The sequence below is a fragment of the Amia ocellicauda genome, chromosome 10 (genome assembly GCF_036373705.1).
Source record: "Amia ocellicauda isolate fAmiCal2 chromosome 10, fAmiCal2.hap1, whole genome shotgun sequence".
In the NCBI taxonomy this organism is placed as follows: domain Eukaryota; kingdom Metazoa; phylum Chordata; class Actinopteri; order Amiiformes; family Amiidae; genus Amia; species Amia ocellicauda.
In genome coordinates, this window is record NC_089859.1 from 16,199,854 (window position 1) to 16,213,094 (window position 13,241).

The following is a 13,241-nucleotide window of genomic DNA, read 5'->3' on the forward strand; positions in this document are numbered from 1 at the left end:
ATAATTCCCAATAGTGCGTCCCATGTGAAAGACAGAACTGGGGAATACATGTATGTATGTATTATTGTCAGCTGCTCAGTGACGTCCACGTTCCCCCTTTTGTCTGGTATTTAGTTTCATTCAGAAATAACTTAATATGACCATTTAAAATGCACAGTAAACTAACATTTCCCCGGCGGTTGCGGTGGCTGATGCGCGGCTCTTCATTTTTCCCAGAGCGCAGCTCAACGGTTCGGTGCCATTCGCGCAAAAATGCCAAATTCGCCAACTTTTTTTTATTTTCAATTACACATTAGCATTACGTGGAATGCGTTTGAAATAAAATATAAACCCACGTTCAAATTACGGAGGACAATTTAGGACTTGTTCTTAAATGGAGCAATTTAGCATTTTGGTTCATCCGAAAAGGACAACAAAACAAAAAAAGAACTACAGGCCCCATGATGCACTGGCTTCCGCTGTGCAGTGCGCGGGTGGGGGCTGGCGGGGGGGTGCAGCATGATGCAACTTTGATGAAAAACCAAAACCACGAGGAAGCAGATCTGGGTTTCGTAACATGATTGAATGCACGCTCATCTGCGGTGTCGAGTGAGGAGTTTCAGCACACACACACACACAGAGACAGACGGGCATACCTCCCTACAAGAGACCGTTAACATTACATTGAAATTAAACTGTTCAATGCAAATATTTAAGGCAGTATTTATGATACATTATTTTATATTAGATACCCCCCTCTCAAGAAAAGAAAAATAAATAAATTTGCATGCATGCATTTTAATACATCTAACGTCCTAGTTAGTATATAAGAGCTACAGTAAAAGCCAATTAGGCAATTACGCAGAGCTATTCCAATGTAAGGTTCATATGCAGAATTGTGCTCTGACAAATAGGACTAACGCAAGAACGGCACACCAGTTACTACAAGGGGTGTGTCGCAGTCATGTCCCTGAGGTTGCACCTTTATTGACTTGCCCTGATCAAATGTACATCGTGTTCTGTAGCCCACGACCGATAACATGTCACTCCTGCACTCGTTGTTGTAGTTGAGTGTGTGCTGTGGTGTATGGAAATCCGCACTTCTAAAGACAGGTTACTACTAGCAGGGTGCTGTTTCAGACTGTGACTGATTGATCTGGGTAGGTTATCTTTCTTAAACAGTGACTCTGCACGTCCGAACAGTTGCACCCCTCCCATGGACTATGTATATGGGTTGCTTTCGATGAAAAAACATATCTATATTAAATTACGCCAGGGGTAAAATGGTTAAATACATACATGAAAATTAAACTAGTAACGTGAAACATGAATTCTTCCCGAATTATGCAGTGCATTATCACTACGGTTACAGGGCTCTCCTGCAGCAAAGGTAGTTTGACCAAAGACACATGTTTTTATTAGTTTGTTTGTAGTGGTGTTGTATTTGTAATTTATTACCACAATCTAGATCTGTGGACCCACCACTCCCATATGGCTTACTTATTCATTTAATTTTAACGTAATGTTATTCACTCATCTCTATATCGCAGTGATGTTACCCAGGTATTATGTAGTCCTATATATCTATAAGAGTTTGTCAGTAAAAACCAAGTCAATCATGGGTGCGTTCTCCTGCTATGACCAGGTCATCAGGTTGTGTACTTGTGTGTTTGCGGTTTTCTCGGTTCATGGTCGTGTAATACCATGTGGATACCTGAGCAATACAAATGTGCAACAGTGCAGTACAATATTATCAAGCATAATACAATTACAGTTTCAAAATTACAGAAATGCAGGTAAAATATACAGTTAATATAATATACAAGTCCATACCTCTTAGTTCTAGTACTAATAGCTCAGAATTGCAGACAAGATAGCTTAGGTAATCACTATAAAATAAAGCGTTAAAACGGGGGCATAGGTGCAAAACCACTGGAGTGCTAAACTGCTCTTAATTGCTGTAATGCTCCGTTTTTGCGCTACGGTTACAGTCACAAGTTCTTGGTCAAAGCTGGATTAACCTGCTTGTGTTGTGGTCGAAACGCGAAAATGCACCCCATCTGTCAATCATCCTTCTTAATAAACAGCTGCTCTCGGGCAGGAAGTGTGCTGGAGCAGCTGGCGACTCACTGAGCAAGACTGAAAACCCAACACAAACCACAGCACAGACAAAAAAAGGTGCCTGGGGTGGTGATCTGTTGGCAGCTTTTTCCTTCAGGGTGCATAGCACTAGCATGAACAGGATGCCAGATCTGTAAAAAGTGGTAATTCAATCATGTGCCATATTTTGAAGTTGATTTATAATTATAATATAATTATATTGTGTTAATATTTGCAATTATTGCAATATGTTTTGTAAATATTATTAAAAAATATTTTAAGTGCTTTGTAAATATTATAAGTAGCTCTTTAGCACAGCCTAAGCAAATACATAAATAATATTAAATACAGTAATTAACTAAAAATCCAGGCCTTTACTCTTCCGCCCACCAGGATGCGCTCTTCCATGTGTTTTTGTCGAAAAATACTGCAGAACAGTATTTGTAGTTTTTTAGACGCAAAGTCGGCTGGTATTTGTATTTTTACGCTTCATATTTCTAATTGGTTAAGGCAAAGTCGACCACTTTTTCCAGCGGGCTGTCTGGTATGTTCTTTCTGTCTATAGGCTGAAATGACCTCCTGTCAAAATAAGGGGCGGGGTTACAGCGATTCCTCGATGCCCATTGGCCAGGGTGCTGCGGAGGGGGCGGGTCTACTCTACTCTGCTGCTGTCTCGCTGCCTTCGCGGACCCCGGGGTGGCTGCTCGAAGCTGAAAATGTCGGAGCCTACAGTAGCTGACACTCGCCGGTTAAACTCCAAACCTCAGGACCTCACGGACGCCTACGGGCCTCCTAGTAACTTTCTGGAAATAGACGTTTACGACCCACAGACCATCGGGGTAGGGAGGAACCGCTTTACCACCTACGAAGTGCGGATGCGGGTGAGTTGAGCGGTGTAGGTGATGATTGGAATGGGGGTGGGGATGCAGAAATCGAGCCCGAGGATGTGTATCGGGCCTACGAGTTTGAAGGGGGGTGAAAAATCAGCACTGGAGGGTTGTTCAAAATAATTCAGAAATATTGTTCGCCTTTAGACAACAGCTGTAGCTGCAGAAGTTTAATTCATATATAGCGGTGAAATATACGGTAAAAAAACAGCCTTAGTGAATGTCAGCTGGAAGCCTGAGCTCTAGAAAGATCTTTGTTTGAAAGGAAATCATAAAAAAGCAAGATCGTGGATCTACAGCAGGCCTGTTACAGGGAGGAGAGGAGGGAAGATGGGGGTGGGGGAGGAGGAGAGAAGCAGGGGTCGGGGTCGGGGATACGGGCAGAAAATGAGCATATAATTCGTGTAGTACAGATCCCCCTCAGGCGGTCGGATCTGTGACTCGGTTTGGGTGGGTACTGCCTCTGTCACGGCAGGCAAGCCGAGTGGAGGGGAAATTGCTGTTTTCTCTCGCTGCTGCAGATTTAATGGACCACGGATGCGGTCGGAGCCGATAAATAGCCGTTTCTGATGGCCGGCGATTACGACATGATTGTGCTGGTAATGCGGGCACATCGGGACTGGGAAGGAGTTGCCTTTTCAACTCTGGGGTTGTGGAGAAATGTGCCGTGGGACACTAATGGATTGCCCCAGTTTCAAAATGTGTGTGCGGTCTCCCCGTTTTTCAGTGGGATCTGAAGGGATTGTTTTCTGTCGACTTTTGATTCCCAAAATTGGGATAACAACAGGGATAAGTACGTCTAATGATATCTTATAATAATTATGCATTACATCTCGCTTCCTGTCCTGACCTGTCAGGATTGTGAACAGTTTAAATAAGTTTCTTATTTGTGCAGGTTTTAAAACGCGTCAGCACATTGCACTGTAACTTCGATCTCAACAGGGCAAAGTACGCGTCTTAAACCGACGTGCTATATTTGATTTTTCCACTTTCCTTTTGGTTGTGGGTCCCATAGTTATGCGCCTCTAAAACCGTGTGTTGAAATAGTGCAATTAAAATCGCATGTCAAAATGTCAAATCCATCGCATACACGGTTTGGGTGAAAGCCAGTTGAGTTTCATTGGATTCTCATTCCGGCTTATCGTCCTGGAAGTTGCTACAGATCTGGAGAAGGTTGCAAGCTGCAACAAACTCCCTGTCCTCCTCTGCAGACGGGGAGAATAATGTGGCCAGTATATTCTGCAGCGCCTGCCTTGTCATCACTAATCACAGCACCCAGTTCTCCCTCGACGTCCCTCCCCCTGTCTTTCTCTTTCTCTTCTGCACCAGTGAACCTCCTCTCCAAAAATCAAACCTGTGATAGACCTGACTTTAGACAAAGATGGACGATTATGGTTTTGAGAGGGATGGGAGGGGGTGTACTTCGCTCAGTGAAAACACCAGTCTTAAATTCATTCCTTCAAATCCGTGCAAGCCATGTAACCTGCTTCCTTTACGGGAAAAGTGGGGTATCGGGCAAGGAGAGAGCGTTAACTGCTCACAGATGTCGCTATATTTAGTGTCAGTGGGGCGGGAAGGGAATTGTGGAAAAGGGGGCATTAAATTCCTCAGTCATCTGGTCCTGGTTTCTTCAGGGTTGGGTCAGTGGGGGTTTTATTTATTTATTATAGCTATTTTGCACAAGAGTTATTAGAAGGCGTTACAACATAATCTGGGGGAGATTCAGAAGGAGGAGAATTCAGTGGACTCTCTGCTCCCCCAAGTGTGGTGTGATGGCTTATCTGTGTTTTCCTCTGGGTCTGCTTCCTCTAAAATCATCCAAAACAGAAAGTGCTGTAGTGCAGCAGGGAATGAGGAAATCCCAGTGGTCTCCTCAGAAAACGAATGTAGCTGCACAGAATGAGGAATTGGAAATGGCACTTGCGGTTGCACTGTTCTTTCCAGGTTTTATCAGTTTGTAGGCTGCTGTGTTACTAGACCTATTTTGGATTAAATTTGCATGGACCTATGTGTAGTCAATATTGGGCATATCCACTTATATTTACTCATGTGAGGGGTGCAGTTTGTACCGGAGGCCTTGGCTTCTACAATGTGAAAGGGGTCAGGTGTCCGTGTGATGGGAGTCTGTTTCTCCTTCCTGGCTATTTGGTCAGCGGGTGAGGTGATTGATTTAACTGGAGGCAGGGAGGCCTGGCATTGTGCGGTTGCGGCGGCCTTGCATCAAAGTAGTGGTAGGAGAGCGGGCCGTGTATGTTTTGTTTTGTTCGGATTAGAAATCTGTTTCCCCTGGGCTTTCTGTAATGACCTGCTTGTTGTTTTTTGTTCTTATTTTTCAAATGTATCCCTTTTTTGAAATCTGCAGCAACAAAATGTTATTAGATAGGGAAAGCTTGCTACCCCCAAAGCCCCCCCCCCGGCCCCCAGGGTCTTCTTTCATGAAGCTGTGATGCCTAACCTGTAAGTGGCAGCAGGGTTCACTCTAGGGCACACATACACACTCACACTCTCACACACAGACCAACACAGTCTGAAAACACTCCAGTTGCTCAGGAGGGATGCTAACCTGTTTTTTTCTTAAAGCAGTGCAGTCTGAGGAGAGAGTGGAGAGACCTCGGGCCCTGTTGGCCCTGCTTCTTCCTGTGCAAAGAGGCTGGGAAGCAATTGGCAGTCAGACAGGCAGGCAGGGTGGAGATGGCAGAGCAAGGAGACAAGCAGCTTATCAAGGAAGGAAAGGCGCACTGTGCCTTAATCTTACAGCTTGGGGAGTGTCCAGGGCTGGAGACTCGAATGAAGAGGTGCAGGGTTAGTGTGGCTGCCATGTGCCACCTCGGCGATGGCTTGTGCGTGTGATGTGTTCAGTTGCCTCCGTAGTGGCGCTGTTTATGAGGTGCCGCTTTTGAGTTTAGGCGCTGGTCAAGTGTTCCAACGATGCACAGCGTCGTGCGTATGAAGACAACTTTATTTTCTGTGTAGGAAACGTGCGTACGTGTGCACGCATGCAATTTTTGTGTTTGCATTGGTAAGTTGATAGATGCCTTGACTCTGCAGACCCCTGCTGTGCTGGATCAGGTGAAGTTCAGTGTAGTGTGCTGCTTGTTCTTTCCAAATCACGACACTGTGGAAGCACAAAACACTAGAAGGAGGAAGGATTTGCCTAGCAGAGCGGGTTATTGGGCTTCACTGGCATTCCTGAGAAAACAATAACATTACCCTGAGTCACTGTGGATATTTAATGAGTGTAAAATGGGAAAGAACAAAGCCCAGCACATCTGAATACTTTAATTCACTTTTTTTCTCCTCTAACATCTAGTATTAAACCTCAAGGGAAAGATATGTGCATAAATGCATCCTTCCTGCCCAGACAAGGTTAATGCTGTCTTAATGCATCTTAAGTCTGCAGAGGGGATGGTGTCAGACTGAGCATGCATGATTCATCAGAACAGTCAGTTGTCTGAATTGCAGAATTAATTAATTGTGTAAATAAATGGTTTTAGCTCAACTGTCCTGTAACTGCTTCTGTGCTATGGGTAATTAGGCCTTTTGGGACCCCACTGCACACAGCACAGGTGTGGCTGTTGATGCTTTCCCCCTTGTTTTTAAACTACCCCTCAACATCGTTGTCCGTTGTTGTGGATTTGTTTACTTAAATTTGGATTTATATTGTAGAATGTACCTCCTTTTGTGTTCATTATGATGTGCACAGTATATTTTGTGAAATCTGTTTTATTTTGCAGGCGCTATTAAGGGCTTAAGGGCTTTTGCTAATAAATACATTGCGTTATGAAGGTAAAAAACGTCAGACTCTTTGCATCTCTGCTGTGACACGTGGAACTTGGAGGTGTATCTGATAGCTGTAGCTCTGTATGCTGTTAGTGTATTATTTTTTCTCCCATAGTTCTGTAATGTTTCCCTTGAGGTGGTGGTTTTTTCTCATCTTAGTTGTTGTATTTGTATCCAAGTATTGTTCGACAAGTGGAACTGTGGGTTTTAGGTTCTGAGTGCAGTGCTGGTCTCTTCCACAGACAAACCTCCCCATCTTCAAGCTGAAGGAGTCTTGTGTCCGGAGACGGTACAGCGACTTTGAGTGGTTAAAGAATGAGCTGGAGAGAGACAGTAAGGTAAGGCAGTGTCTCTCCTCTGTGATGGCACCATAAATGTGTGCGTGTGTGTATGTGGAGGTGATAGTGTGACAGCACTGGGCATGTATAGGGTGGGAGAAAAGTGGTGGTGTGTGTGTAATGGTGCTGCTTGTTTGTGTGGCAGATTGTGGTGCCCCCTCTGCCTGGGAAAGCCCTGAAGAGACAGCTGCCCTTCCGAGGAGACGAGGGCATCTTCGAGGAGTCCTTCATCGAGGAGCGGAGGCTGGGCCTCGAGCAGTTCATCAACAGGTACACTCGGCCCGGCCTGGCTTGCCAGCTGCCCACACAGGCACATAATTAGACACTCGCACAGAGACTCGTACACAATAACATTCTTGCACACTTGCACGCCAGTATGTAAGCAGGGAGAGGTGTATAGTCACTCAAGCATGCTGCTCTCTGCCAGGAAGAGCTTTTCCAGGTGAGGAAAAAGTTTAGTTTTTTTTTTTTCTTTTCTTCATACGTTTGAAGCCTCAATGCGATGCATGATTTATTGATTGAATTTGAAGTCCGGTCCCCTGCTCTAACTGATGAACTTTAATGCAGTGGTTTGCTGTGATGAGTATTTCACAAACTAAAACCACATTCAAGTACACGCACGACTTCCTCTGGTCTGTGCTGTTTTTGCATTTCCTGTGCTGGCACTGCAGTGTGGCTATAGTGCCCCCCCCCTAACTCAAATTATGTAAATACTGGGTGAGACTTCCTCTCGTCCTCCACAGTTGAGGTGTGTATAGACAGACAGTGTGGCAATACTTGTAAAGACTTTAATCAGCTTTTGCATTTGTCGAAAACTACACAAACCCTGCTATTTGGGGCTCTGGGTTGATAGTGCTGTTTTGCCCAGTTGGTTCAGGACTGTTCATTTCCCTTTCCTGGCTGTGTGTCCTGTGGACATGCCCAACACTCTGTGGGTGCTGCATGAATGCCAATTGAGTGTGAGAGTGAGTGCCCCCCCTCTCTCTATCTGTGTGTGCGTGTGCTCTAACCAGTGTGTCGCCACCCCCCCCCCGCCCCTCTCTCTGTGTGTGCTCAGGATCGCAGGACACCCCCTGGCACAGAACGAGCGCTGTCTGCACATGTTCCTCCAGGAGGAGAGCATTGACCGGAACTACATCCCTGGAAAAGTACGCCAGTAGGGGGCGCCGCTCTCCACTCTTTTCTTCCATTCCACCCTTCCACCTGCGCAAAATAACATTTATTTTTACACTAAAATATATATAATTATATATAAATATAAAAAATAAAAACAACAGTTTAAGAAAAAATAGAAAAACAAAAGCGGCTTTCATTTCTAGACCTGCTTTTTTATTTATCTCTCTTTGTTTTGCTTTGTTAGTATTATTTCAGGGCGGGGGGGTACTGGATTTCTTCCTTGTTTGTGTGTGTGTGTGTGTGTGTGTGTGTGTGTTATTTTGTAAATAGGGGGGGTGGTTTGGGATTAGTACACAGAGCAGTCAGGTTGTTGATACAGTTGTGGTCCAGCAGTTAATGCAGTGAGACCCTGAGTATAACATGTGGATCCATGGATTGACATATTATTATTATCATTATTATCATCAGCTGCAAAGTGAGCCCTGTGGAGGTGGCAGTGGGTTCTGTTAAGTCTGTGAGGAGCCAGAGGGCCCTGGGCTGTACTCGGCCTCGTCACCTGCTGCCCACTTCCCCTCCTGCCTGCTCACTTCCTTTCGCAGATTGATATAGAGGTCCTGCGATGGCATGCTTGACTGACTCTCCCCAGCTGAGTTTGGGGGTGAAGGAACTCTTTTGCCTTCACCGATCAGCTGGAGGTTGAGGTACAAACAGGGGTTGCGGAGGGAGGGGCTCTCTCGACTCGAGGCTTCGCCTAAAAGAGCATTTCATCCTGTGGAGAAAGAGGAGTTGGCCCCTGGCCTCCCGTGTCCAGAATGTCACACTAGACTCGTTGCATTTTTTCCAAAGAGTTCAGTGTTCTGCTGTTAAACACAGGACCATATCTTTCCTGCAAGTAACTGATGGATTTCTTGGTAGCACATCTAGGTGGAGAAGGGAGCAAAACAATACAACAATTAAAAAAAAATACTATATATTATATATGCTAATAGAATCCAGCTTGGTAAAAATCTGAAAGAGAGGACGATCTACAACTATGTGACGAGTTACATGGCAAGTGAGAACAAATGTACAGTGAGCAGTACTGTGGAGTGAGTGAGGCCTGGATGAGAGAAGCACACATCACTAGGATCATGGGTAATCCTTAGCTGGACTCACACTGACACTGTCCCCTTACAGCACTGGGGTATATCCGCGTGGCAGTTAGGTCTTGGCACACGCCATTTGATGATATTGACTTGAACATTATCTACTGTAGGCTGTTTTTCTGATTGGAAAATAGAGAAAACCAAGGTCATTGCAGGCAGGTGGTTGAATCTTCTTCTGTCTCTTTCATGATGCGGTGCTTTACATGACTAATATATAATTTTCTCTTCCTGCAACTGTCGGGGGTGGTGGGGGGGGTTGTTTTCATGTCACAGTTTAGCTTTGTGTAGTTGTTATAAACACATCCATGGCAGCAAGGCCTCTTGTCTTACACATGTTTTGCTTTCTCCAGATAGCCTTAACTGTTTAGTGCAACCAGGATTGGAAATGGGCAGCAGCCAGCCGCAATCCCAGCCACCCAGCCTCACTGGGGTTCATAGCCTATTGCCTTCATCTTGATCATCGCCATCACCATCATCACACCCCTCTTAAAGAGCAAAATGTGACTGGCATTGATAAGGTTTCAACCCTGTGCCCATTGCTCCTTCTTTAGCGTATTTGTATTGGACACTTACTTTGCTTGGGGTGTAAGGACTCTGAAATATTAATATACCACTTTTGGGTATCTAAGCTACAAACTCGGGTGACTATATTAACTGTGTGTGTGTGTGTGTGTGTGTGTGTGTGTGTGTGTGTGTAATATATATACACACACACGCCTTTTTTGGGGGCTCATTTGCCAGTGTTTAACATGGCAGAGTATTCTCGTGATGGTTGCTACTGAGGCATGGTTTAGGTGTCAGGTCTGCAAGCTGGGTTGCTGCTAATTTTGAATTCCTGTTCGGAGAAACAAATCTTTTGGAGTCTTGCTTAACATACACGGGTGGAGGGGGGGATAACTGTGCCCTTGCTTTCCCGTAAAAAGGAGGCTAGAGACATTAGACCTTCACAAGGGTGCCTCATACTTGTATTGATAATCTTTGACAATTTGTTTTAATGTTGTCTCAACTCTCCCAACAAACACGCACACAAGAACAAAAAAAGAAAATTTAATCTTATTCAATTTCATTTTGAATCTAGCACCAGTGATCCAGAGAAGCTGTGCATTCGAGCCAGGGCCTAGCTGTTCCTTTTATTCTCTCATCACGGTAAAGCCAATGCCGACTCAACAACAGGTGATCCAACAAACTGCACTCAGCTCTTTGTTTTGTCTGTATGTATATGTAAATAATGTATATATATATATATACCATCAAGGTTGGCAGAATGCCTGTCCTGTCGCTCTATGTCACTGTGTGTGTATGAACGTGGGGAAGTGGCGCACCCTGGCGGCAGGGAGAGGCATGCATTCTGCTACACCTTGAAAGATCTTGGCCTACTTAAACCCGTTTGCTCACAGCTTTATAATATATGTTGCCACACTATCGTTGTGACAGCTACTGGGTACCAGCAGTTCAGACATCCCTCTTCCAAACTCCTATGCTTCAGACCCTTCCTCCTCTGCCTTCCTCCTCCTCCTTCTGTCATCTTTTCCAATTCAAGTTTTTTTCTCCTCTTCTTTTGAGTGCCCCTGATGACCAGGCTTTGTCAGCACTTCCTGCTATGTGTGTACATCTCCACTCAGATGGTGTGTATGTTGTTATGGGGGGCTGACTGTTGGTGCCCACCTGCACCCACACTCGCACAAATGCAAAAATGTTATGCTTCAGAGCAAGCATGGGCTTTGGGGTATAGTACATGCTCTACAAGATTGCTTTAAAATAATGAATATATATATATATATATATATATATATATATATATATATATATATATTATATATATAAATAAATAGACTAACCTCCCCCTCCCGTCTGCATCCCCTTTCCCAACCTCTGCCCCCATTGCTATGAGTGCTGCCTGTCCTTCCTGTCCAATGACAAATCAACCCAGCAGTCGAGATCTAGCTGACGCAACAACAATGCAATTCAAGTACAATACACCTCCTGTTTGGCCTCTCAGCCCCTCGCCCTTGAGCAGCTGCAGGGTGGGGTTTCTCAGTGATCCCTGTTCTCCTGACATTGTACCGATTTTGCATCCTACTCTTAAAATCTCCAAATCAGCAGAGTGATTAATAAATATACCAACCAATATATATATATATATATATATATATATATATATATATATATATATATATATATGGGGAAAAAAAGGTGAATCCTTTAAAATGTTGAGCTTGCCTCCAGCTGAAAGACACTAGGGCAAAACATTGGTCTGGCTCGGGATACCCCCTCAGATCACTCCTCACAGAAACTCAAATGTGCCAGTTTATGCAACGACATTCCTCTGTGCTTGTTTTTTACTTGCTACCTCGAGTAAGTAATCAAACAATCCCTGTCAACCAGTGTTGCCCCTCTTTTGCCTAATTGTACAATCTTTGGTCTCGCTTATGAGGGAGCCCTCCTGTCTTCAGCAGACAGAGCCAGGCAAGGCTGAAATAAGACATGCAGTGATGCATTGTGGGTGCTAGTGTTGGTGATCTGTTCCTGTACTGGCAAACCCCAAAAAATAAATACAAATTAAACTAGAAAATGGGACGTCTTCCTTCACCACCTACCCCCCCCCACCCCCCCTGTTCAACTACAGAGACGTTTTATATAAACATGCTGTTACTACATGATCCTTATATAAATATATATTCGTATCCTTTTATTATTTAGCCACCTTTTCACATATGTAACTGCTGTGAATTTAAGTCTGGGCTTTATTAAAAAAGAAAAAGAAAATGGCATTGTTGTCTCAGATCTGCTGTCAAGAAATGTAATGTCAGATAATCGTGTTCATATTAAACCACTGTGAAAACCCGACAAGATTGTTTTCTTTTTTTGATTTTGTATCTGTCTTGTGTGTAAACTGTGAGCTGCTGCACATACAGCAGCACCAGTGTGTGATACAGGCTTTCCATGTGGGCTTTAGAAATGCATCAGAGTCGCCAACACCGCAGATCTGCAATTCTGTGCCAAGGAAGGTGCTGGAGTTCTCTGGAGCTGCAGTGTAGTCGACACATCATGAAAATTGGGAACATGTGACTCTGAAAGGTGTCTAAGGGGAACTACGAATTATAATCATCAGCAGTGTTATAAACTACTTTGTCAATGCCACCCCAAGGAACAGATATAACAATGTATCCCAGAAGATGAGGTATTTTAATGAGCATTGTGCAATACACTGAACCAACTTTGTATATATAGATTTGGTTTTAAAGCTTACAATGTTTAGATGTAATAACAATATCATTTTTTTTTGTTCCTATCTCTGAATTTTCAGTGTATCAAATTATTTTTAACCAGATTAAATTGAGCACCACTTTAACAGGGTAAAAATGACATTAAACAGACTTTGCGTCAATGATTGAATTTATTCATAACGGTTTGACCAAAACCTTGGCGATAGTGCCACACTGACATGACCTACGGACTAATCCTGACAAGCTCAAACCAGTCCTGCGTGCCCTATTATTGTGGAAATCTGTATTGCCTCAGGCTGTATTGCTGGTATGATATTTGTTCAATTTAATTATTGTTGCATATAATTTAATTTCTGGTATAGAGAACTTTTTCACCACTTGATGGGGCTGTTTGTACATTTGGGTGGTGGAAAGTCCTCCTTTACTGTTTCCTTCATTCAATGCGACTCCCATGAACACAATGAAGAATGCAAATTTAAATAACAGAGGTTAAAATACAAAACAGCCGAATATATTAATTTCTACTATTTAGCCGGTTTCTGTAGGCCTAAACAATAAAGTAGAAGTAATACATAGATAACCAGAATAGGTCAATAAAATAATGTTTGGGCTTTGCTACTATGTTTTCAGTTTAATGGGATTGCACCATAACCCACGCTTGGCACCTGA

The 13,241-nt window shown here is 43.8% G+C and overlaps 1 protein-coding gene across 2 annotated transcripts; it reads left to right on the top strand.

The window, feature by feature from the left end:
- The first annotated feature begins 2,735 nt into the window (after positions 1-2,735).
- snx12 (sorting nexin 12) lies at positions 2,736-12,195 on the top strand. Of its 2 annotated transcripts, XM_066715239.1 has the most exons (5): positions 2,736-2,960; positions 6,989-7,084; positions 7,230-7,354; positions 8,142-8,232; positions 10,424-12,195. In XM_066715239.1, the coding sequence occupies exons 1-5, from the start codon at positions 2,796-2,798 to the stop codon at positions 10,430-10,432; spliced, it is 486 nt and encodes a 161-aa protein (XP_066571336.1). In that variant the 5' UTR covers positions 2,736-2,795; the 3' UTR covers positions 10,433-12,195. The 2 variants fall into 2 exon arrangements, with proteins under 2 accessions (XP_066571336.1, XP_066571335.1); XM_066715238.1 differs by lacking the exon at positions 10,424-12,195 and having other exon boundaries at positions 8,142-8,244.
- Positions 12,196-13,241: the final 1,046 nt, after the last annotated feature.

Excerpts from the sequence above, each read along its gene's own strand:
- snx12 (XM_066715238.1), top strand. The coding sequence starts at position 2,796 with ATGTCGGAGCCTACAGTAGCTGACACTCGCCGGTTAAACTCCAAACCT. Across the intron at positions 2,961-6,988 it reads CCTACGAAGTGCGGATGCGG|ACAAACCTCCCCATCTTCAA; the intron begins GTGAGTTGAGCG and ends TCTCTTCCACAG. Across the intron at positions 7,085-7,229 it reads AGCTGGAGAGAGACAGTAAG|ATTGTGGTGCCCCCTCTGCC; the intron begins GTAAGGCAGTGT and ends TTTGTGTGGCAG.